Genomic DNA, 26617 nt, shown 5'->3' with positions numbered 1-26617 from the left:
TTGCTTGAATTTGTTGCCTTTAGACTTCAGCTCTGCCAGTTTCTTCCTCAGAGTAGTCTGTATTTGTCTGGGATTTGATTCTATCAGCTTTGAACCTATCAGCTTTCTGTCTTTAAGGAATTCCTCATAATTTCTGCTTTATTGATTATATACTTATTTCCATGTGCTAAGTATACTATCTGAGGCCCATATTGTTAACTATAGTATTCAAAACAATGACCAGTGCGTTATAAAACTAGGTATTGAATTTCTTGAACTTGTTACCTCTTCCTTCAACTTCAGTGTCCTTCTAGCCCATGGCATTCAACATAGTGAATAATAGCATGCTGTGATGTCTTTCCCAGTATGATTTCCAAAGTGTAATTTATCCATATTTCTTCATTCATAGTGTGGCCTACAGTCATAGGTGACTAGGAGAATAAGAATCCACCCAAATGTGCGTGGTTTCTATTAGGGGTGTTTCCATCTATGCCAGACCTCGTTTACATTGGTCAAAAGGGTACAGCATTTCCCTCAATAAAAGCTAAGACTTAACAACTGCACAAATAGATGCATTTTACTGCTTTCTGTCCTCCCTACTCCCAAGACAAATAAATATATGATAATAAAGAAGTTAAAAGAATTAATTCCACAAATTCCCTTGCCCTTAAACAATATTATTTGAGATTTCTGAGGAACTGGAAGTAGTAAGATTGTGAAAATACATATAAAGAGGTGTATGGATTACTCAATGACTGGAATTTTCTTTAAAGTAGAATAACAAAAATAATAGCATTTTGAAGGTGGTGGAGACTTACAGATTATTAAATTCAACTCTATACTTTTAAGAAGAGGAGACTGAGGCCAAAATAGGTTAAATGGGTTTGGTCAGGGTCCAACAGCTAATTAATTACGAAGTCAGACAACAGCATCTGGATACTCTTTCTCCTCATCTGGTATTGTTTTTCACACATCTTGCTTTTACAGTCCTATTACATAGTGACATAATTAAGCTTTTTTTTTTTTAACATGTAAACACAGACTAGAATATACAAAATGTATTTAGGAATAAAGAAGAAGTAACTAGAAAGCCCAGTTTTTCGAAGAGAACTTCAAAAGATTAAAAAAATTAACTTCTAATGATAGAAGAGATTAGGTATAAGAAGAGCATTTGAATCACCATTAAGTAGTATCTTTCAAAGCAGATGTTTGGAGATCACTTACGGCAGTAATTTTCATTTCTTGCAATGTATTCTCAACTTCTTTTACTATGAGTTGTTTTTCTTAAAACAAAAAACAAACAAAAAAAACCTTTGCCTTCTTTATCCTTTATTCCATTATATTTTTCCCCAGAGTAGGGAAAGAAGTTGAGAAGGAGCCAAAACATATTTGAGCTATTTTTACTTAACCAAAGAAAGCAAAACAAATGTTTTTAAAAATGTATATAATATCTTAGTTACTTTAAGTCTGATGTAATTCTTTGATACATTAATGAAAACCTGTTTTTAATGTATTTAAAAATATGTCAGTATATCTTTTAGTAAATCACCTTTTACATAACATAAATAGTTATGCAGTAGATTATTTTAGTTAAATTGGATTAAATAGGAATTGTGTGCATTGGTAGTATAGTATAAGTTATCCAATATATGCTATATTGTATAAAGTTGAGGCTTCTTTAAAAATTTTTTTTTGGTCATGGAAGTGTTAACCTTTCTACCTTTATTTTGAGAACAAAGTCATTTTAGCTTTGAATATTTTAATTTTAGTTTAGATCTAGAAAAGAATGATTAGTAAAAAGAAATTACATATTTATTTAATCTTTTTGGTGTGCTTTTAAAATTGTATACTAGATGCTAGCCATTGCATTAGAAGCTGAGGATTCATACAAAATGGAAAAAAAATAGACCCTGCCCTTAAGGCTAATGGTTTTGCACATGTACAATTAGTTAAATACAACCTGCTATTATAGTCTTAAAAATATGAATAGTAAAACTAAGTTTTCATATGTATAGCAGTAAGTAATAGACTCATTGACAGTTAAAATGTATAGAATTTGAAATATAAACATTCCCAAATACACAGATATGACTTCTTGCGCTAATAAGCATGGAAATATCTTACACTTAGGAATAAGTGTATATTATAAACCCTCATTTTGAGAATCTGAAGAAACTCTAAATTATTTCTAAGTAATTTGGAGTTAAACAGGTGTTAAGCTTTGCTATACTTGATAAAGATCTATTTCATTCCCCCTGAGAATGATTCAGATCTTCATGGAGAGAAAAGAAAAAGCCACATCAGCTTCCAATTGTCAAAGTACAGTTTTTAGAAACTCAAGTCTTTTTCCCAATGGATTTTCAAACTGAAGAACATATGGACTCTATCTGCTGAGTAAAATACTTTCATTTTGCTTTTAAATTACTTTTAAGACTTCATCCTGATATGAGAAGTGCAAAATGAAACCATGAGGGTTTAAAAAACATCTACCTCTCTCTGATTTTTTTCTTTTTAATCATGTTGATAATAACCTCATAAAATTTAGAAATAATGCTTTCTCTTTTAAAATGTAATGCATATTTTTTTTAAGTACAGTTGCATTTATATTTCCAGGAGCTGAAAACATATGAGTTATTTTTGGTATTAATTTCTAATATGTTTATTTCATTGATTTTGGTGGGTTTTAAGTAGATATTTAACTGTCTTTTGATTTAAACTGCTGGTTAGGGATATATACCATTTTTCCTGTGAATTTACTACATAATGGGAATAAACAGTATTTTTAACACTTCTGCGACCAAAGAAAATGTTACAGCAGACTAAGAAGTTACTTTGTATTTGCAGCAAAACTAAAAAGTTGAGTAGGACATAACAAAAGAAGCTGAATCAGCATATTGCTTAATCAGCAAATAGCTTATTGCTATTTAAAAAGAAAGGACTGAAAAGATTATCTGTTCTTGAGATAATACAACACATTTCTTTCATACAGATTAATTTTAAACTTAGAGGTTTATAGCTTTTAACTTTCTTTTTTCTAAATTAGTCTTTTTCTAAAATATTAGGAATTGAAGTGAAGAGCCACAATTCAAACAATTTAGTTTTCCTGTTTCCTAGTGTAAACAGTATTGGGTTAATCTCTTGAACTCTTTGGAACACTTCTACTTTCATTTATGTGTTTTGCTAGGTTGCATAATCCTCATTGACTAAAATATGACTTCTTCTGTGGCAAGATCTCAATGACAGGTGGTCATTGAGACAGAAAAGGGTGGAAATGTCAGGAGAAAGTTTGCTTCTTTTTTTTCCCCATGCTATATTCCTAGACCAACACATATATCTAATGAATGAAGTAGGATAATGAAAAGTTGACTTTTAGCTAAAGTAGTTTGCAAAAGCTGATTATGTGGGTATAAAGGAAAGAATATAAATTCTCAGTGGAGAAGCTCTCAGCCTTGCATTTTAATGTGGTTAAGAGGTAAGTTTTAGTGGCTATTGCAAAGAACTTTTAGAACAAAATGGATGTGTAGCCTATATGACTACCCTATACCCCAGTTAGAATGTATGAAAGCTCGGACACAGACATCAAGTTGTCTGATTTGGTAGTGCTTTGTGTTACTCTGTATGTGCATAATTATGTTTTTCTTCCATTTATTGCCTTACTTCTCAATCCATATTAATAGTGTAATTATATATGATTAAGTATTTTATTATTAAAACTTGATTCTTTGTGGATTTCTTTTTTGAGATAGTTCCTATCTTAGTTACTGAAATTAATATAGATAGTAATGTTGCTAAATTAGAGCTGTTTTAGCTCCCATTAATTAATTTTGAAAGATGATTATCTCCTAGTCTTTCTTTTCCTATTTAAAATTAAATATCGATATACTTCATTATCAATATTTGAAGTTTAAGCCCTACTTTATAAGCTTGCTGGCACAATGCACTAAAATCCTTGCCTCTGCAAATTAATGAGTTAAACCTTAATAAACCTTTAGATGTGTATGAGCCTTTGTGACTGTGACCTTTTGTCTTTTCCAATTAAGTTTACCCAAACCAAGGGTACACTATCATGTGTCCAGGCCTAATAGAATCTTTTTATATTATAAAACTCTATGGCATTTATACTGTTGTCATTTGGTAGGACTATTTGCATTTATGGTGTTTTCCCCCCAAGTGTTTGTAATGTACGATGTCCAGTGTAGAATATAAGTGGTTCCCTTACTATGCTTGAAGAACTTTGAAAGATTTGTTTCTCTAGTTGCTGAGTTTGTCTTCTCAACTTACTTCACTCAGTTTTATCTCACCATTCCACTGAAATTATTCTTTTCAAGGTCACCAGTTAGGTCCATATTGCTAAATTGATAGTTAATTCTCAATCTTCATCTTCCTTGACTTGCTGATACCTTTGATATGCCTCTTCCTTGAAATACTTTTCCATTTGGGCATCACATTCTTCTGATTTTCCTCCTACCAGTGGTCACTTCTCAAAATTCCTTGCTGGTTTCTCCTGATCTTTTCTACTTCATTGTTACTGAGGTTACTCAGGCTTTAGTCTCTGGTGTACTCCTTTTCTCTTCTTCTTTGTCTCTACTCACTTCCTTTAAGGTCTCAACCAGACCACACCTTTATTATATAAACGTGACTTATTGATGACTCCCACATTATATATCCTGTCAAGTTCTTTCCTTTGAACTCCATACTCACATATTCACTGTGTCTTCAATATCTCTTTTTAGATGTATTGCTTGTGGATATTAAGCTTTAATAGGTAAATCCTAGGAGCCTATTCAGTGACTAACCATAACAGAACTTTCTTTTTCATAGAAAGTGCAAAATGATGTTTCTGATATCTGATTTATTATATCATAGCTCGATTATCTTTAGTTCTTGACTTCCAATATTGCCATGTTCATCTGCACCAAGCCAGTGGAAGGAGCATGGACAATTTTGTATAGAAGTTTTATATGCCATGTTTAGGAGTGGCTTGGATCACTTTTCACATTTCGCTGGATAAAGCGCAGTCTTACGGCCACATTTAACTGCAAAGGAGATTGGGTAATGTGGTTTAGATGTACATCTAGGTAGAAGAGGAAAATTGTTTTTGTAAATAGCTAGTCCTTTTCTGCCACAGATTTCTCATAGTCACCTCAAACACAACATGTTCAAAACCAAAGATCTGACCTTCTTTATCAAACCTGTTCTTCTCACATTCTGTTATAGCTTTGTTAATGTCAGTTCTAAGAGTTTCTTAGATCAAAATCCTTATAATATCATTGCCTCCTCCCTTCTGATTCCCATGTGATCCATCAGCAAGTCCTTTTGGCTCAACCTTCAAAATATATCCAGAATTCACTGACTTTTCACCACTTCCACTGTTGCCACTTATTCCCAGACATCGTCATCTTCTGGATTATTGCAAAAGTCTATAAGCTGGACTTCCACTTCTAGTGTCATCTTCCCACCCATATGTAGGCTCTTGCAGCAGCCAGAAGGATCACATTAAAACATGGCAGATTATTACTTCTCTGTTTAAAATACTGTAATGTTCTCCTTAATCCTCTTAGTAACTGTTCGATCTCTACTTATCCTGTAACTCTTCATTCATCCAAAATGGCCCCCTTGCTGTGCATGGTTTCACCACGTTTGCCTCAGGGTGTTTGGATTTACTGTTGTCTGTGCCTGAAATTCTCTTCCAAGACATGTGCATCATTGGTGATTTCATCTCCTTCAGGCCTTTACTCAAATGTTACTTCTCATAGACTCCTTCCCTAATCATCTTATTTCAGATATAAACATGTCCCCTACTCCCTCCCTGGTATTTTCTCTTACTCTTTCATGTTCTGTTTTCCTCTGTGGTACTCTGAGTCCTTAACTGCAACTCCCTTCAGAGACAGCAGTGCACTGGTTTTACACCAAGTCTGATTTGTGTTGTAAGGCAGCTTTTCTCCATGATGCCTGGCAGGTCAAGCCTTTACAGTTGTCTAGTCAGGCCTGAAAAAAATAACAAGTTTTTAAACAGGAGCAGACTTCTCAGCTGATTCTCCATGATCTGGCCCCTGCCTAGTTCTGTAGCCTCTTCTCTGGTCATTTCTGCCTTATACTCTAAAAATTCTGGAAACCCTTAACTTCAGAGTATGCTCAATTATGCCTTATTTGTTTGGCTTTGCTAATGCTATTCCCCTCAGAAAGAATTATTTTCCTTTTCTTATTTTCCTGGTTAACATCTGTTATTTAACTCTGTGACTCAGTATATGTGTTACTGCCTTCAAGGAAGGTGTATGTTACTTTGGATAATGTCCTACACTGTTCCCGAGGAATAGTTTGCATATATTATAGTTGTCTCTTTGTATGTCTTTCTTCCACTGGATTTTGTGTCTCCTGAGGATGATGAATGTCTTTATCATTGAATGACTGTGAATCCCAGCTGCCTGGCATGGGTCCTTGTAAACGGTGAATGCTCAGTCAGTGTTCCTTGATTTAATGAAAAAGTGAGAGAATGAGTGAAATATTAGCTCATTAGTTTATCCTCCCTAATCTTTTATGATGTGGCCATGCCCCAGCCATTCTTTTAGACATCATTTCCTAGTAAGACCAACCAGATAAGACTGCTTCCAATTTTTCTGACCTCTATAGGTTTGCTTATGCTCTCTGAAAAGTCTACAATGTCATCTTCTTCCTTTGTATCAGTTGAAACTTGATCCCTTCATAAGAATCTTTCTGAAAAATCTCTTGTTCCTTAAAGCATTTCCTGATTTCTTTAAACATGTGTGATCACTTACTCCTTTTTTTGAGTTTCCGAAGCTCTGGATTTTTACTTTTCTTATGGCATGGATCTTATGTCATATAATTGTTTGCTTTTTTAAATCTCACTTACTAGATTATAAATACCTTGCAATTAGAGACTATATTTTCTCATTTTAGTATCACCTATAGCACCTTAACCAGTACTTTCTGATTAGTAACAGGCACTCAAAAAAATTTGTGAAAGAATATAATTAAACCAAAGCAGAAAAACTGAATGCCAGAAAAAATGAAATGAGTAAAGAGAGGAAAATAAATCACTTCAGAATGTGAATAATTGCTTCAAAATTGAAAGTACTAGAAAGTTTCTAGGAGATGACAGCAACTATTGAAAGAACTGGCTTCCAACTGTCATAAAAACCTAGTAAGTGTAACCTAATAAGCCTGTTCTCCCCTGTGGATAAGGAGCACATACTTTTTGTTACTTTATCTAGCTTGCAAAGTACAGTATATACTTTTTTCTTTTATGTCAGTTATTTACTTTCACCAGTATTTTCCTGAGAGTTCTCGGTGAAAGGCAGGAAGTGTTGGATTATCCAAGGTGCTGCTGCATTTAAGCCTTTAAATTGTCTATTGAAAATGTTGTACTATGGAGGCTGATATTTCTTTGTTTTTTTCTTCTCTCTCTGTAACTTAGTCTTAAGAACAAGAATAACAGAAATGTGATACAGAGCCTGAGCTTGAGAGAAGTGGAGGTCCCAAATGCCAAAGCAGTGGTTCTTGGCTATGTGACTACTTTCTGTATATGTTTATAAACTATGTAATTTCTACACTGGGGCAAATAATGGGCTCTAATAGAAACATTCAGGGAATATTAATAGCTTCCAGGCATTTTGGTTACAAATGCTGACCTGCAGTATGCAGTACTTGGTAGTTACCATAGTTTTACTTAAATGTTGAAAAAGCAACAGATCATTATACTCCCTTCTCCCCACCCCCAATCTAGTCTTGCTATTTCAATTTTGGGTGGTGATAATGCTGTAAAAATGATGTGTTTTGTAATTTTTCTTTATTAGAATATGTGCTAATAGTTTTTCATGTAATTTATTAAAAATGTTTGTTACCATTCAGATGTGTCATTTTATAGAAGAGATGTTTGAACTCAAACCAATATAATAAACTGTGATAATGAACATACTAATGTGCCAAAGTCTTTTGGTAATAGAAAGTAATAGATTTGAGATCTAACTCTGTTTCTTTGTAGCTAAATTATTTGTGAGCCTCAGTTCTTCACCTGTTGAATTGAAATTATATTCCTAATTTATAGGGTTTTGAGAATTAAATGAGAGATCACATGTGAAATAGTGGAGTGTCTGATACATATGGGCAATCATTTTAGTTCCCATTGATTTTCCAAGAGCATAAGATAATGTATTTCTCAAAAGAGGGAGGTCTTGTCTTTGTAAGGCTTCAGATCATTCTCCACATACATTAGCCAGCCCTTTGCTTATTAATGCAGTGATCCTATAGTTTGGACAGTCTTCAAATACAGTAGAAGCTTTCATTTTAGGCATGTTTTAATATGAATTGGAAGCTCAAACAGCATTAAATAGAAAGAATAGATACACTGATTAAACAGATACATTGATTAATTCATTGGGAAACCAAGTTATCCTCAATATAAGTGACTTGCAAAGGAGGTAGAGTTGTTTTCCCAATGAATCAGTGTCTAATAAAGCCTATATTTAATTATTTACTTTATTGAGACCCAGAAAGATCATGGGCTTATCATTCCTACCCATCCCAGGTATTCTCACATTTTCATTAACCTTCCTGACTTGGCCTGCCATCCAAATCTCCAGTGAATTTAGCCAGTTGCTCTTTTCACTCTTGTTCTTAAGTTGCTGGGCGTAGCTGGGGGTAGGGATGGGATCACATTGCACAGATTGGTGACATTCTAGATGAATGGTTTCCAATCTCAGCTAGACCTTCATAACTATTTAGTGATCCTTAAACTTTCCTTTAGTCAGCTTTCTTTCATATTCCTCAAGGCCACTCATCTAAATTTATTCCTCTATTCTATTCTTCAGTCAAAAACCTGTTATTTGGTACAGCATCCGTTAATAATGAAGCCAAAATCAGGCCCTCAGTTTTTCTTCTCTTCAACCCTAAACTCATTTGTTAAAATTCAAACCTGCCACCCTTCCATCTTGCCACAGAGAAGGAGGTGACTCTGCTTGCAAGGTGTTCACACTGTCTTTTCATAAGATCACACCTCTCCTTGTCCCTAAAGTCCTGCTCCTGCTCTGCTTCACCGTACTATCTTCAGTCTCTTCTGTTTCTTTGAATTTTGACTTCTCTATTTACTTAGGTCTGCTCTTTACCCTCTTTAAACTACCACCCTATTTCCCTAATTACTTTGATTGTCAAAAACTTTTAAAAGGAAGTCAATTTAACTGCTCTCCACTAAAACATGAGTTCATTACTGTCTAATTTTACTTTCACAACTGTAATCAAGTTGCTGATGGTATCACCAGTAATCTTTCTGTTAGATGGTTTCAAAGGCAGGTAGTACAAAATCTGGCTCTAACTGAAGTGTAAGTCTTCACCTGATTAAACTGTGAAAAAGTATATTATCTTTCATAATAAGTGCAGGTGTGTAAAGGCTGGGGGCAGGTCTTTGGCTCCATTTTTCTGAAGTTCTTTCAGTTTCATATCCTTGGGTGTGTAAAGTTTTCCCCAGTCTGTCTTCTTCATGGTTGTGTCGTAGCTGCCAGGGGCTGGGAGTTAATCATTGCCAGGAGCTGTTAGAGGGCATTTTAATCAGGCTTTTTGTTTGAAGTCATTGGTGATACTACTTTAAGCACATGATTTATCAAAGTAAATGGCGTTTGGAAGTATCCAAACACTTAAATCCATTATTAATTGAAATTAAAACCTTATATTTACATAGCATTTTATTGTTGTTGAAGTAATTTCATATACTCCCATTTCATTTTATTCCTTATAACAGCCCTGTGAGGTAAGCTGAATTAAGTTACGTTATTTTATGTAAGGCACTGGAGGCCCAAAGAAGGTAAGTGATTTATGTAGAGATGATAGATTTTAGTATATGGTAAGTAAGCTAAGGTGATTCATTTTCAATACTTTTAAGAGAATGAAGCCAAAGTATTTTTGTATCAACCAGAAATTATAAAGACCAGTGATTTTTAATATAAATTATTCTAAAACTCAAGCTATTATGTATCTTATGAACTAATTATAAATTTGATTTTAAAGAGAGTCTCTCTTAAATGATAAATAAGACTCTGTTCTTTGGTATCTTAGAAATGGAAATATTAAAAAAAAAAACATACTCATATCCTTAGGCTCTCCAAAAGTGCCAGTACTAATAAAAATGCTTTTTATCAATTACTTACAATTTGACTTCTTTTAAAATTGGTCCAAACTTAAGTTCCACACCAAAGTAAATACCTATACCTCCTTTCTGTCCTATATCTGTGAAATTCTCTACATGTCCATTCCCAAGGAACGGAGAATGGGGAATGACTGATAATGGGTGGGCTGTGAGATTTCTTTTGGGGGAAGTAAACATATTCAAAAATTATTATGGTGATGGTTGTAAAACTCTGTAAATATACTAAGAACCCATTGAGTTGTACATTTTAAACAGAAGAACTTTATAGTATGTAAATTACATATCATAAAACTGTTTAAAACATAAAAATATAAACAAAAGCTTTTCTTCATTCTTCATCTTTCTGGACATTTTTATGCATAATTAAATATTTCCTCCCACTCACTGCTTTGAAGAGTCTTTGCTCTTTGTTTATTTTTTGGCACCATTCTATTCCAGTTCTCCTATTATCTTACTGTTTATAAATGGCAGTTACTTCCTTGTCTAATTATTTCACTGAGCCTTTCCTCTTATGCAATTTTTTGAATATTAGAATTTCCCAGAGTTCATTTCCACTTTATCTCTTGTCCTTTCAATATAGTTTTCTCTGGGTCTAGTACAAAACCTAGCTTATAATAAACACTCAGTAAAGCTTTGTTAGGTGAATATCTAAATCCCCTGACTCCTAGTTCTTCCTCTCTAGCCCAGGCTGCTCTGTGAGTTCACAGGATATAGTTTTTACTTACTAGACATACTTGCCTAGACCTTTTTTGGGTATCCATGATTATACCTACTTAACTTGCATAATTTCAATATTTGGGTATCCATGATTATACCTACTTAACTTGCATAATTTCAATTAAATAGCATCTTTATCCCCTCACTGCCCCTTTGTCACAAACCATAGTTTTGTTCTCATTGTCTCCATTTTCCTCACCTTCCATGTCTCACCAAATTTTAACCATTCCACTTCAAATATGGCTCTTGAAAGTTAGTCTCCAGGCTCCATCCCCACTACCTTCTTTTATATTCTGCCATGTAGCACGTAAGGCTGATCATATTAATCCTGTGTTGAGAAAGCTTGGTTGTCACTCTGTTGACTATAACATGTAACTTTCTGAAATCTGGTTCAAAACCTTCCTTAGGTTTTGCCACTCTGAGGCTGCCTTGAAATAACCTTTTTTTGCCCAAACTTCCTTAGAGAAAATTACTTTTTTATGTCTCCACACCTTTTGTTCATGCTATTTCTTCTGCTTGTAATGCCTTTTCCATTTTTCCCAATAGACTTCAGTTTATTATTTAACTTTTCTTTTAAAAAGTCATATTGTTCATTCTTTGATTACTTTCTAAGTGCCTGCTTTGTTCCTGTTACTGTGCTTGGTCAGTGAATTAGATAGACACAAACCCTTGTCCTCATGGAACTTAAAAATTAGATCCTCATTGAAACCTTAATGAAATCCTCAGTCCTCCCAGGCAGGCTTAATTAGTACTTTGATCATAGCTATAATAGCACCCAATGAGTTTCTTGAGGAAATGTCATGTGAGAACTCATTGACTTTGAAGTCCATAGATTCTTCATATTTACTGCTGATGGGTAAGACTTAGTTTCTTGATCTTTAAAATGAAAATAACAGTAATCATGGAAGGGTTGTTGTGAGGCTTGGTGGTAATGTGTCTAAAACAGCATGATGTATAGCACAGAGGGGCCTAATGCAATAAAAGCTGTTTTAAAGTTGTACTGTTTTTGATATTTAATATTTTCCTTATATTGATTATAACATAAAAGAAATTCTAGTCTGAGCCCAGCATAATTCACACACATGTGTCAAAATATGGTACATAGTTGACACTCAACAAATGTTTGGGGAATTGTTTTTAGTTAGATTGTTTTGGGGAAAATCTGTTAGATTTGTCTAAACAGTGTGACTAAGGTGAGTTTTAGGGCTTCCAGTATTTGACATTTATTTTAATTTTTATTCAGTTGTCTTTTGTTAGGGTTTTAATTTGTAATACAGTTAATGGTAAATTTTGATTTTCTCATAACTTGGCTTACTCATAATGATGAGTTTTTTCATCAAGAAAGCTTGAGATCAATTTCAAATAATTTACTTTGTTACAAAATTATATTTTTGTAAAATATCTGAAGTAACTAATTGAAGATGAGTGTCTAGATATCTCTAAAAGCTAATAGAGAAAACACTAAAGAGTACCATGCAGAAATTCATAACTATATAAAATATAATTTTGCATGATTAAATAATATATATGATGCTCTAGTGACTCAATGTAATATAAAATCCTTAGGTTCAGCCTCAACAAAGGTAGAATTCTGTGTTAGAAGATGTCTCCTCTGCCAGCATCTATACAATTGAAGGTTTTTTTTTCCTTTTCATTAAGATAGCACAGTGCATAGATCACCTGCATTTGATTTATAGTTGGTACTTGGTAAACAGAGGTTTTAGTTAATATTCTTTCTATCTGTCTGCATGAAGGCATGGTAGATTTCAGTTTGTGAGATAAAGCATTCTTTTATATTGTATGATACCCCATAGTACCTGAACATTATTTCACCAAGATTTATGCAGAAAGTGAAACCCTTCTAGGGCTTAAGCATTTTTATCTTCTAGCTGACAGTGCACTGAAAATGTTTACTTCTTTTTAGAGGTTACTATTTATTTATGTTATAGCTAATATCTAGTATGAATTTTTAATCTAAAAATATGGAAATAGAAGTTATTCAGATAGAAGGGTTAGAAACACAGGTAATATAAAAATGTAAGAACAAAATACAGAGCATTAAGATTTTCTAGGGTTTAGAACTTTTCTCTAGCTAGAATTTATTACTGACTTCTGTTAAGGTCATCAAGATTTATCAGGTATTGTCAGAAGAAAGTGGGTAAGATGGAAAATGGGACATTTTTCTAATATAATTGCAGTGTGACAGTTTTTCTTTTTAAAACTAGCATTTTTTCACTGATGTAGATCTAAGTTATATTAAAATGATACTAAAACCAGTGAGATGACAGACATGCATATATCTGACTAATTTGAATAATGTATCAATACAGTTAGGTTATAGAATAATTGGAGTAGTTATATAGCTGCCATGGATTTCAGTAATTAACATTGTTCTACCTTAATAGAAAAATATCAAGAACATAATTTGCCTTAATAAGATAATATAAATTTAATGACTCCAGTGAAATAAGTGTTAATGTTTTTCTTTTGTGCTTGATTATTTTATTCCTCATATTGAATTTTCCTTGTTTTTTTGACAGTCTTACCTATTCTTGGTCTGAACCCCTTTCCTACAGCAGGGAAATACTGTCTGACTGCTACAGATAATGTCTGAAGGGCCTTGTTCTGTTCCCTATCCTAAGATTAGATTTATCTCTGGGAGAGAAAGGAAGGAGTCTGAGCATTATAGGGAGAGGAAAACAGAGGGTGCCCTCATAGCACCCTATTATTCTCATAAGGTGTTCATATAGCAGTGCAAAGGAAAGCATTGCACAACTCCAGGAGTGACATTTACACAAATTTTGATGTGTACAGTGCCTCTTGGAGTTGTGCAGTTTAATAGCCATTTAGTAGAACTCTGCTTTATCACAATTTCTTTTTTATTTCTTATTAGTTATTTTCACACCTGTCTTCTCCATGAAGTCAGGGACAATATCTGAATAATCTTTTGTGTCCTCACAGCTGGCTCAAGCTTAAGAGTCTGTCATTGTTACTAGAAAATATTTCAGGTTGCTATTTCAGTATTAACCTATACACCCATTGTTAATCAGCTAAATTGGCTTGACAGTTTCTCCAAGAGAAACTGCACTTTAAAAAGTCTTGTAATTTACATGTGAGAAACAGATTATTTGTAGTTGAGCCATTCAACTATTACAGGAAGGTAGTGTATCTTACCTTAGTTGTTGATTCTCTGTTTTAATACTTCCAGCTTTTCCAACTGATACTCATCTGGCTCATTTTTATTCATTTGTTTTTACCTGATCAAATCACTAACCACAGTGTGCCTTGGAAAGGGAATAAATAGCTTCTCTATTTATGCTTAAATTATATTTCTTTCTCAGATATATTTCAACAATCCTGTTGTAGAGCAGAAAATCACATTCTGTATATTAAAATGGCATTGTTTTATGTAATTTTTTTATAGACTGTAGTGGTATGTTAAAGGTATGGGCATACAAATACATAAATGTGAGCGTTTTTTAAAAAGAAGATAATTAGATGACTTATGACTTATGCTTGGAATTACTGAAAGACAATTATACCTAATTGTAATTTTAATCTCAGACTTTGTAATTAGGGCAAAGTATGAGAGAGATATCATTAGAAAGAAAAGCTAGAACATTTCAGTGTCATCTGCAACTTTTCAAAGACATGTGTATTCTTATTAGTCAAAGATTTTAGTAGTTGGAGGTTGCATACTAATAGGGGACCTAACTACAACAGCTTTTATAAAGAAGGCTTTATTTCCAGATCTTACAGAGCCTAGGATCACATCCTTAATTTGAATATGTTTTGGGGTCTTAGTTTCAATTATTAGTGGAAACAGCTATAGATGAAGTTTGTGAATGTGGTATCATATAGTATTAATATTTTTTTGGATAGATATGGATATATAGAAGTATATAGGTATATAGTGATCTACATAATATATTTCTAATGTCTCAGAATAAGTGACATCTTATTCATGCTTGTATTTGGCCAACAGCCTGTTTCTGAATTTTTGGAGTCTTTTTAAGTTTTCTAGCCATACCATGGTGATAACTCCAAAAGTGTACAATAACTTATTTAGTTATTTAATAACCTTGTAAGAGTAGTATTGGATAAATATGCCAAATTTGCCAATTTCTTATCCTCTTTCCCCTGGTAGAGGGTTTTGGGGAGGGTGTGGCAATATTCCTTCAATGAGAGTGAAATCTTCATGGGAATGATCAAAACTTACAGTAGGTTGTGATTGAAACTCACACATTCCCTTTTCCAGCACTGTTGTAAAATGACAAAGTGTGTATCCTTTTTTTGCTGATAGAGCTTTATACAGGGAAGTGTACATTGTTGGAAGAGCGTGGTTGGAGGGATAAAAAACATTGGAGGGAGTTTGGGGCACAGGTCTATTCCTGTGTGAATGACTTTAAACATGCTAGTGATTACCCTCTTCTGAAAAAAAAAATACGACTTTTTTTTGAAGAATATGTACTACTCTCACCATCAGAAATTGGATGATAAATGCTATTTTTTAAGTGATGCTAATAGCTACCCCATTATGAGTAAGTTCCTTGAATGTTTGTATCCTGTATCACCTGGAGCAGTGCATTGTTTGGACAGACTCTCAAAATATATTGAAATTGTTGGTCTCCGTGGTGATTTTTAATCCATTCTAGATATGTGATCTGAAATAAGTGATTTTTGCTTTGTCTTCAGATTATTTTAATTATTTTATTATTGTAACAGGAGGTCCACTAGTATTAAGATAGTCTTGGATATAGCTTTCGGATATTGTAAAGATTATCATGCTGAGGTATAAAGTTCTTTGTTCTATTTGGATTATGTCTAAGTATTTTTAAAATTATTGGTAGAAAGTTTACATTTGAAGACAGGAGTATATAGTTTGGGTAAGCGAAACTTAACTTAAAAATTTTCTACTATGTGAATAAATTTTCAGTTCCTGATTTATTGGTGCTTTTGTTTCACCCAAATGTCACCATTGTGATTATTTTTTGTTAGTGTCTAAGAGCAAAAAATGAATTATCACAGTTCTGTTTCTTCCTAATTTTGGTTACTGTTCTGATAGATACTGTCTTTGAGTTACTTGATAATCTGTGAATGATTTTATAATTCCTCTGGTTTTTTTGCTGTTTGACAAATTATTGCACACATGCTTCAATAGCCATTAGATTTGACTTCACTCTTGTGCATTATACTAGAATCTATTGTTACCTAGTTTAGTAATAATTTTATAATAGCAGCTTAACATCTTAAAATTTTAATTGCTATTAAGAAGAATTACATCATTTGACTCAATTCAGAAGGATGGATGAATGACAAATTAATAATTTACTACCTTTGCATAATACTGAAGCATAGAATATCAGAAGGATTGATGGCAGAAAAGGTTAACAAATTTTAGCAGCTTTCATTTGCTTTACATCGTCATATGTTTGTGGTGCTGACTGAAACATGCTTTGCAGGAGATCTCAGTCTAGGGAACTAATTACTTGTGCCGATTGCTGCACTGATGAATAGACCCTCATTGTATCATTCCCCTGAAGACGAGGAGCAGCCTGTGATTCACGACTGCATCCTGGCTGATATTTGATAATAATTTTAACAGATAAATGTAGGTAGGCAGAATGATGAAGTGCCTATCCAAGCTCCATGACTATCAAAGCCATACTCGTAGCCATCTGTGTACTGTCTTTTCCCCTTACACCCAAGGAGAATTTTATTTTATTAACTGAGTTCAAACAACTGTTGTCTTTTGCTTCTTGTGTATTACTCTATAGGTGTTACTTGTTTTTAAACATAATAATAGTAGTTTTCATTTAAAATGTAGGCAGCAAAATAACACAAATAAAAGAGCTTTTAATTTTTATTTTTTCAGGACTGCAGTTCTTACACTTTTTTGTTGTCATTTGATTACATTATCTCTCCTCTTTATGCATGAGCAAAATAAACAAAGGAAATCTTTGATGTTCTTTCTCATTGTCTCTCCAGCATTCTTAGGAAAGAAGATTAGATGCCTATTATTTAAAAAAAATATTCTCTTTTAAGTAATGCTTGTTGCCTGTACTTTTATTAATCTGATATAATTTTTAATCAATAAAGCACTTATTTATAAATACTGACATTTTAAAGGTAGCATCTTTAAAACATCAAAATAAGAGTAACTTTTAAGTGGGTATTTTGGGACTGTCAATTGGTCAAGACTACTAATTTGTCAAAGCTGACAGGTACAATTTTATTAGCTCATGAACTACAAGTGAGATTTTGTTTTGTATTAGTCATTCCTTGCAGAAGTTTTGTTAATGAATTTTTTATTTCATTGTTGAAACTTAGAGTTTTCATGCTGTGTATCCCTAGTGTGTAAATATATTCTACAGAATTTTTTTTTCTTATTGTAACTGAAAAAACTTCATACTGGTATTTTCCTTGTAAAATGTTTTCTAGCATTCAAGATCATGATTAGTTAATAGGAGAGAAAGTTGACGTTTATATATTGCCATATAAAAGATCGACATAATTACAAAAATATAGTAGAACTTGAATTGAGTGAACCCTTTAAAAAATACATTTCCAAAAGTATACATTTGATATAGCAATTATTGCACATTATATAGCATGTAGCTTTTAATTAAATATAAAAACATACTACATAAAACAGAAATCCAATCTGATTTGCTTGAAAATAGATTGCTATTTCACTCTATAGGAATGGTTTATTTAAAAACAGTAAATGGAAAAGAAATGCATTTTCTTGTGTTGTTCTAAGCCTCAGGGGCTAAATGTAATGAATATTTTAAGAGATTATTTTAATTAAATTCCTGCACATCTAAACAGAGTAATATTTTATTATCACATACATAACCATGTAACTGAGATATTCATTAAAGTTAACACTTTCTGGACCAAGAATTCATGGTATGATTTACTGACCTTGTGCAAAAAGGCACAAATTAGGAAGAAAAATGGAGGGGGACAGACTTTGATTAATATAGGTAATGCTATACCATATTTATAATAGCCTTTTCCCTATTCTGGTTTATAAATGCAGCCACAGAGAAAGGTGCCCTGCTGAGGCTGAAATGAGGCTGAAATCAGAGCACATGCCACTGGAGTGTGGGGAAACTGATCACACTGTCAGCAATTCATTTCAAAATGATGTATTTAGTGCTCATTTCACCTTCCAAGCAAAAGGAAAGGAGTTCCTTAGACTGGAAGGTGATATTGTTATTTTCAAGGACATACCTAAGTTAAAGATTGCAGAAAGGGAAGTGTGAGGTGGAGGGAGAATTAAGAGGAAGGGGAGGGAAAAAAAAAGGGCAGAGCAAACAAGGAGAGCTTTATGCAGAAATTCCGTGCTACCACGCTGTTTGATAATTGCTAACATATGTGGCTTCTCTGTTTCATTGTAGTCGTCCTCGTGAGTTCTGGCGCCTTGACTACTGGGAAGATGACTTGCGGCGCCGGCGACGATTTGTGCGTAACCCTCTAGGATCGACACATCCTGAAGCGACACTAAAAACAGCCGTGGAACATGGTCAGTGTATAAACCACTCCTTGCCAATTGAGCAGCAGGTACAGTGCTCGGCAATGAAGAGCATAACTTCATTATTACAAGCAGTGTAAAATGGTCCAGTACCACATTTCATAGGTATTCACCCTAGAAAGAGAAGTTAAATTTTTTATAGTTAGTGTAGGGTCCTGTTAAATTGTGGCATCAAGTGTATTTATTCATTATGTTACACATGCAAAACTTCCTTAACATAAACCCTTTGTTTCAAAGTAGGAGGATAAAATATTTCTCCTTTAAAGTGACACGTTCAGCATTTGAGTAAATTAATCCAGGACGCCTGCCTTAAATCCATGAATATCAGAAAGACAGCATTTACAAACCAAATAGGTTTCTAGGTTCTATTGTGTATATATGATTTTCCCTCAACCATGGTATTTTAGCATGAGATTATGAAGTAGGAGAGATGGTCATAAATGTCCAAGTGCCTAGATACTTTCTGAGCCTTGATTTGTAGATGGTTGTGATAAATGGCTCTTGGAAAAAGAGAATAGACATTATTTTCATATGTTCCTGTTCTGCATCATCTTGTTATGAGAGCTTAACAAAACATTTGCCTTTTTTGATATAATGCATATCACTATGATTCAGTTTAGGTAGAAGCCTGATGATCAAATTGACAAAACTGAAAAGGCCGTTTGGATTTGATAATATACTCTCTCTGGCAATAGGGTTCACTTAAGTTTTTATAATCTTTGAAAGCTAAGAAATATTGATTAAAGGGAAAATGCCCTCTCCACATTAAAATTATTTTAATTTTCAAAATTGGTTATTTTTTAGTAAGTTGAAAAATAGTTTTAGTTTCCCTTTTTCAAGATACTAGTTTAACATGAAGCAGCTTTTGGTTAAATAGTATGTAGTACACAAAATAAATGTTAAATTAGATTCGATAGAAATATTAAGAATGGAGATTAAAAGTCTGTGATCTTAGGTTTGGCCTCAGTCAGGCAGCTTAACCTCTTGCACTCAGCCTTAAAGAGCCATTTCTGGAAGAAAATGTCCACAATATGTCATCAGATATAACACCAAATGTGACATCAGTCCTTTAAAATAAATGATCATACAGAGAATAGTCAATAACAAAGTGATCTAAGAGCAGTAATAGTCTCAGGGCCCTACATCTTCAACTCCCGGAGGTGGAGAAGGATATATAAGATGTAGAATTAATTAGGCCACTTCTGCTTTTTAAGGTTCATGTGCTTTTTATGTGGTGCATAGATTTCAGAGTTATATGTATATTTTTCTTTTCCTTTCCTTTTTTGTTTTTGTTTTTGGTTAATGACTCTTACATTGAAAAAAACTCAGCCTTTTGCAGTTTTCTCCGTTTCAGTCAAACAGATTTTACCATGTGCATTTAAAATTTAACAAGTATTTTTCTGTCTTCTTAATTGTCATTTAACATTGAGTCATGGGTTGTAAAGTCTATGAATGACAAAAATGTTTTTGTGGTAACTTTTCCTTTTTATTTGTGGGTGGGGGGGACTTGTTTTCTAAAACTGCACATAAGGCAAACTCTTAATCCTTTATCCTCAGAGAAATATCAGTAGCTGAATTAAAAATTTTTTGTATAGATTCAATATAGAGCTAATTTAAATCCATTTTTATCAGAAGTAATACATTTAACCAGTTTAGGGAATTATAGGATTCTTCGTAATGAAAATAATTTTATTGTTGAGCTTTACTTTTCTAAAATAATATTAGATCAACTTTTTAAATGCTAAAAGTCTGATTATAAAAAGATATTTATTAGCAATGCTTGTCATTTAAGATGTTTTTTAATCCTGTATAGAAGCAGATTTCATTCTAATTACTCTAAATAGTAATTGAAAGGTTGATATAATATTGATTAGTTACCTATGTTTTATTATGCTTTGAGAGAGAGAAGTAAAGTTTTATATAATTCTATCCTGTTTGGTAATATTTTATACTAATCTTACAATATTAATATTTAAAACACTCTGAAAGATTGAAAACAAAAATTTAAGTCTGAAATGTACATGTTTTTAAAACTAACCAAATGTGTGGGAAATGCTTCAGTGTTCCTTCCATAAGGAGACATAACATATTTAATATTTTTTTAAAGAAGATACAAGGTCTTATTAATCATAGTTTGTCTATATATTTTATATTTTAACTAATAAAGAAATATTAGTTTTGGAACGCAGAACATCAGTTGTGCTGTGGTGTTGTCTGATGTGAGCATAATTTAAGCTAATACATTATGTAAGCAAAGAGCTCAATTTTAAAATATTTTATTAAACAAAATATAGTTGACATTGTTTTAATTTTGTATTAATTATGGAACTCTTTGCTTTCTTATCCTAACTTAAGGAAGCTAATGAAAAGAAATATATTAAAAATCAAGTATGCAAAATTGTTAATATGATCAAAAAGTTTAAGTTATAGAATTAGCATGGATTATGTCAGTGTTGAATTTGAATATTTTAAATAGATATTACTGAGGATAGTATGTCAGTTTTATACTCTTTCATGACTTCTCACTTTTATTTATAATTGCTTTATCTAAGGAGACAGGACAATTTTGAAAATGCAGAATCTTAAAGCATCATGAACTATATTATCATTATCAAAGGAAGACATCCAAGTAGAAATGCCATTGGAGATTAGTTATGTATTTTAGTAGTAAGAGCTATCTTTTCTATAGATTGATTTGATTTGAAGGAAAGCCTCTGGTGTAAAGGTGGCAGAGTAAATACCTGAAGAGTGATGTTCTCTGTTCAGGCGATCAATACTAGCCCCCATGACTCTACTTCTGGCTACCTTCTAGTTAAAAACAAATTTTTTAATTCTGACAATTTAATTGCCCTTCCCAAGTTCACATTAACTTGCTTGGAGAAAAGGCCTTTAGGTAATTTTTCAAAGAGAGACCCTCCAAAGTGGTTATTTATAAAAGTCATTTTGTAATGGGAGATTTTTTTAACTTTGCAGAAACTGAGTCATATTTTTAAACTAAAATTAATACTTCCTTTTATGGTTAGATATTGTTTATGGAAATTAGCAGAGGTAGATCTTTGATTCTTGAGGGCATTTACTTTTATTTTCTAGTTCTCAAATTTATTAGAAATCAGTTGTAATGATTCATAACATTCTTCTAATGCACAGAGCCCAGTTTGTCAGTTATTTATTATCAGAGCATTTTAGATTTGGAAAGAACCTAAGGCTAAAGTCTAGTATTTATCTAACTTTATTCTTTACAGATAAGGAAATTGAGGACACAAAAGACCAACAAAATTTTTGGTAGATACAGGACTAAAGCCCATATTAACTGATGATTAGTCAGATTTTCTTATTACTGTGCTGTGCTGTCTTCTGAAATTGATTGCTAAATGTAACTGGAATTTTATAGTTGAATTAAAGCCACTTAAAAGTGTTTTAAATGATGGAAAGATTGGTTTTAATTCAAATACTGAAACAGTTTAGCAGTAGGACCCAATTGAATTTGAGACATTTTTATTTTGTAGAGAATGTGCATGCTAATAGAAATATATGAGAAGGACTTAAGATAGTTTGAGAAATATTTTGTAATCATATGGAATGATACACATAACTCACCTAGTTTTCTAGTGATGATAGGTAAAGATCCTAAATCATATGATTCTCTCATAACTTCAATAATGTCACATACTGTTGCTTACTTTTTAGGATCAACATATGCTAGGTTCTCTGTCTAACACTTGCAGGGAACCCATGATCACTAGGAGATGAACTTGGCTTGTTCTCCTAAACAGCCTTATTGTTTCTCTCATGTTTCTAGAGTAGATTTTTCTTGACTTGGAACTCTGGAAATTGCATGTAAAGTGGAATTAGTTTAGGATGATAGTTTGTAAGCTATTCTTTCAGAATAAACAGTTCTGGGGTATACTTCACATCACTCTAAGTGGATACCTATATTTAGTTTATGTACATTTGAGGTTACTTTGTCATTCAAGTAGTAATTTTTTTTTAACATTAAGTGGCTAATTCTTAATGTATAAACTTCTTTTAGTATAATATGGACTATTGATTACTCCAATTCACTGGCCCAGTGTGAACTTTTAAAAGGATTTATATACCAGAGGTGGAATAGTTTTCCGTGTTCTTTTCTGTTTTAATTTTTACTTACCTAGCCTTTGTCTTATAGATAAAAGCAACTTATGCCCAGGACTAACTAACTCTGAAGACCTTGAACTTTACGTTTTGAGGACCAGCTTCTCTCTGATCCCTCGTGTTTCAAAGAAAGCATTTTGATAGATTTCTCCAATTTTATGTAACAGTTGCAGTTTTAGGGTAAATATTAAACCAGAATAAAATATAAGATTAGGTAAAGGCAATCTGTTAGTAGTGATATGAAAAATTTAAGCAGTTATCACGTTTGCTAATAATTTTATTAGCCAGGAAAGATCTGAATCAGGCTTTAAAATTGAGCCAAAAGAATGTTCTGACTTCATCCAATTAAACTTTTATATTAGTGTAATATACTTACAGAAAATAGCAAAAATAGTTGACACTTGTTTTAATGGTTGATTGAATATAAGGCAAATGAAAGTTAAAAATATAGTTTTTCCATTACATATAAACATAATTATCTTTTATTTTATGTTTGGGACAATTTTTTCTGATTTAGAAAAAAAAATTTTTTTTAACAGAAATCTATTAGACTACTGAGAATTGAACACCAGCCCATGTGGTGTGTATTAGAGTACTGTTGGTAATTTTACTGCTGCTAAGTTAAAATCCTCCAGGGGAAGTTAATTACAGGAAAACCATTCTAAATATCAGTGAGCTGCATATTTTCCATGACAAGAGGTTTTTCAGTTGAGGTTGAACAATTCCAGAATCTGAGCTTGTAAAAATAAGTAAATAAATAAATTAAAGTGGGTGTTTGTATGCATACAGTAGACCTATAGTACTTTAAAGTTTTTTCATAACATTTTATTTAATTCCAAAGTTACTGTGTTTTAATATGTATCAGCATGGATGAGAACATACTTTAAAAAGTCTTAAATTCCAGTTAGAAGGAATACCAAATATTTAGTGGTCATTTATGTGAATATGAATTAACATGAATGTGAATTTATTTACTGAGTTTAAATTGTTACATATTGCCACTGGCTACCCTCATTTTTTGTACATATTTGCAGAGTAAAGGGATTTTTTCAGATAAGCTTGGTTTACTTCAGGACATGTAAAGCAATAAATAAAGTAATGAGCAAGGTGTTGAATTTAGTTGTTTATGTGTTTGGTATATGCTCATCAAACTTTTAAGTTTGGAAATGCATTTTTTTATTCTTTACACTATGAGAAACTTAAAAATTAGTAAACTAATTGGTAAATTACATATACATTCATATTTTTAGTAGTGGTTAAGAGCCCAGATTCTGATGCCACAGTGCCTGGATTTTAATCCCGACTCTATACTTCTCACTTCCTGTGTTGCCTTGGGCAAGTTATGAGCCTCTCTGAGCCTGTTCACTCATCTGAAAAGGAGACTTTAGCTGAAGGTTTATGAGAATTAAGTGATTAAATATGTAAAGTGCTTTGAACACTCCCTAGCACACAGTGTTATTTAACATCAGCATTATTAATTGTGCTTCGAAGATGAAATTGTAAATCTAGGAAATGAGAATGTAACATACTGATTTGGTACTAAAATCTGAGTGGTAATTGTTAGTTTATTGTAACTTAATTTATAAGAAAATTTAGAAGATGGTGATTTCTTTTGTATTTTTCAGTGACCAACTTTGAGTAAAACTGATTGTAAATTGGGAAAGCTCTTGTTTGGGCCTTATGGCAATGTTTATGATTTCATATATAAATACTTGACATATAAGCAATGATATAAAAACTTAAACTGTGACTTTCATAAAAATTAGTGTTTTTTGATGTATTTCTTTGTAGCTTTAAAAAAAGCCATTTTAATTAGATACTTCATTTTTCAAATATTTATCAAGACCTTCCTATGTGTACAGCTTACTATGCTGTATGTGATATGAATGAAAATATGATTTGATTTATCCTCAGAGGGTATTCAAAGCTAAATATAGAAAGCTTCTTCCCATGATTTCCTCACTTAATAGGAAACTGCTAGACTTTTTCAAGTAGTGCCATGAGTATTGCATATAAATTATATGCATGGTGAACTCACAATAAATATGACAAAAATTAACTTTTTACCTTTAACATTATCCATAACCATATATATTAAACTCAAAAAAGCTTTCTTTTGTCAAGTTAACCTGGTAACATACATGTAGTTTAGCTGTTTAGAATAAATTTTATAGATAAATACTAGCTATGTTTCTGCAAACTGAATGCTTTATCCTTTCTGGATTTGAGGCCTAAGCACAAACTGCAGTGGAGCAAAAAGCCTAGCCATCTGATTTCCATATCAATAGCTACTTGCCTGGGTGGATCAGGTGCTTCGCCTCTGGGGTTTCCCTAGCTGGAAACGGGGGATGTCGGGAGCGCAGCAGAGATTCCGAGCTTTCCCTCATCTGACGCTATGAACTTTAAAAAATCACAATCTAGAAGTTAGTATCTGCTTTTATGTGCTTCTTAAGGAGGAAACTGCCCACAGCAGTGGGAGTCACCCTGGAATGATACAGGGTTTTGAAGTCAGAATTTTGACTTTGAGTGTTTTCTCCTTTCAGCCGCACCTCCGCTCCTCCTCCCGGCCGCCCTGCGGGCTGCGCTCCGCAGAGCGGCGCTTCACTCCGTAGTCCTGCTGTGCCCTCTCCCTCCTTGCCGCCCTCTCCGCCGCCTTGTCGCTGTGCCTCTGGATCTGGTACTGCGGCTCGCGACGGCCGCTCCAGTTACGGCGGCGGGAGGCCCTTCGGCCGCACGCCTCTCTTCCCTGGCTCTCTGTTAGGGTTGCTCCCGGGGTGTCTTAGCCCTCTAGTTGAAACACATGGCGGCTGGGGTAGTGTTTGAGCCTCGCCTCCTTGCCACACTGCCTTGCTCTTGGGTATTTGTATAAGGGCTGCAGTGGGGGTGCGGGTGAGGTGAAATGTGGGCAAGGGCACTATGAAGAAAAGGAGGAGGATGGAGTAAAGAGGAAGAGAAAGCCGTTTCCAAGAGCTGCTGTAGCCTTATTGGCGTCAGACACAGCTTCGGTATCTGGCCTAAATTCTCATTGGCTGCGTATCCCCTTAGCTCTGACCCTTATTCCTTGTGGATTCTCCTCCACAGCCCCTGCCCACCATTTCAAAAACGTTTCTCAGTATGACATTGTTTACAGGAAAGAATCCGTCTTTCATATTTTCCCGTGTTAAGCAGGTATTGTTTCCAAAATTAGGTTCTGCTTTTTTTCTACTAGCAAATTTCCATAAAAATGTGCTGCTTTTGAACACTCTCCTGCCCTGACTATAAGTAAATAAATGGTTCGCTGAGCAGTGCAAGGGTCAGATTTAATGGGATTAGGGTGCTTGTTCAGGGAAACGTTAGACTAGGCCTGGGGAATCAACGTTTGTTGGAGGAGCATGTGTGCCATCCCAGCCACTTTCGCCATCGTGGATACTCTGTAAAAATGACCATTTTTGGCCACCTATCCTTACCTCAGCTCCCTGCCCCTCTGCCAAGTGCTCTTCCCAGAGCTGATGGACAGCTTTGTTTCCTTTTCATTTCAGCTGCAGATGAAGATATCCTTGCTAAAGGAAAACAGTCCATCAAGAGTCAGGCTTTAGGAAATCAGAACTCAGAAAACGAGGTCCTCCTGGAAGGCGACGACGATACTCTGTCATCCGTGGACGAGAAAGATTTAGAGAATCTTGCCGGTAAATTCAGTGGTCATGCAGATATTTCAGCTACATCTGGGCCAATGAGCATCTAATTACTTACTTTTTCAGCTGTGACCAGTAGGACTACCAAGTTTACACCCACAATTACATTAAATAAAGATTGTTTTTGTTCTGCCAAACACTTTCCCCTTCATCTTCAACACTGGTTCCCCTTTATTTTTTCCATCCTGTTAAGTCTCTTAACCCTACTCATCTTTTTCCTTTATGAATAATTGTACTGAAAAAGAAAAAAGTTTGAAAGCAGTAACAACAGAATTGCTTTGCCCATCCTAAGGGAGTTACCTAATCTTTATAAAATGAGAGCTGTAAGTAAAATAATACCAGTTGTTTTGTAAATAAAGCTTGGAAGCAGATGAGCTATTTGCTTTGATATACAGGTCTTAGTGTACATGTGACATATACATT

The 26617-nt window shown here is 33.6% G+C and overlaps 1 protein-coding gene across 2 annotated transcripts in view; it reads left to right on the top strand.

Moving 5' to 3' along the window:
- LRBA (LPS responsive beige-like anchor protein) overlaps positions 1 to 26617 on the top strand; it is a 760266-nt gene that overhangs the window by 436713 nt on the left and 296936 nt on the right. For both annotated transcript variants that reach the window (XM_036887834.2, XM_057493634.1), the window contains 2 exons: positions 18259 to 18383; positions 26042 to 26188. In XM_036887834.2, the coding sequence (XP_036743729.2) occupies positions 18259 to 18383; positions 26042 to 26188 (272 nt within the window). The remainder of the gene's footprint in view (positions 1 to 18258; positions 18384 to 26041; positions 26189 to 26617) is intronic.

Source organism: Manis pentadactyla, chromosome 1, assembly GCF_030020395.1.
Source record: "Manis pentadactyla isolate mManPen7 chromosome 1, mManPen7.hap1, whole genome shotgun sequence".
NCBI lineage: Eukaryota > Metazoa > Chordata > Mammalia > Pholidota > Manidae > Manis > Manis pentadactyla.
Note: the sequence above shows the minus strand (reverse complement) of the source record. Positions and strands in the feature narration are given on the sequence as shown.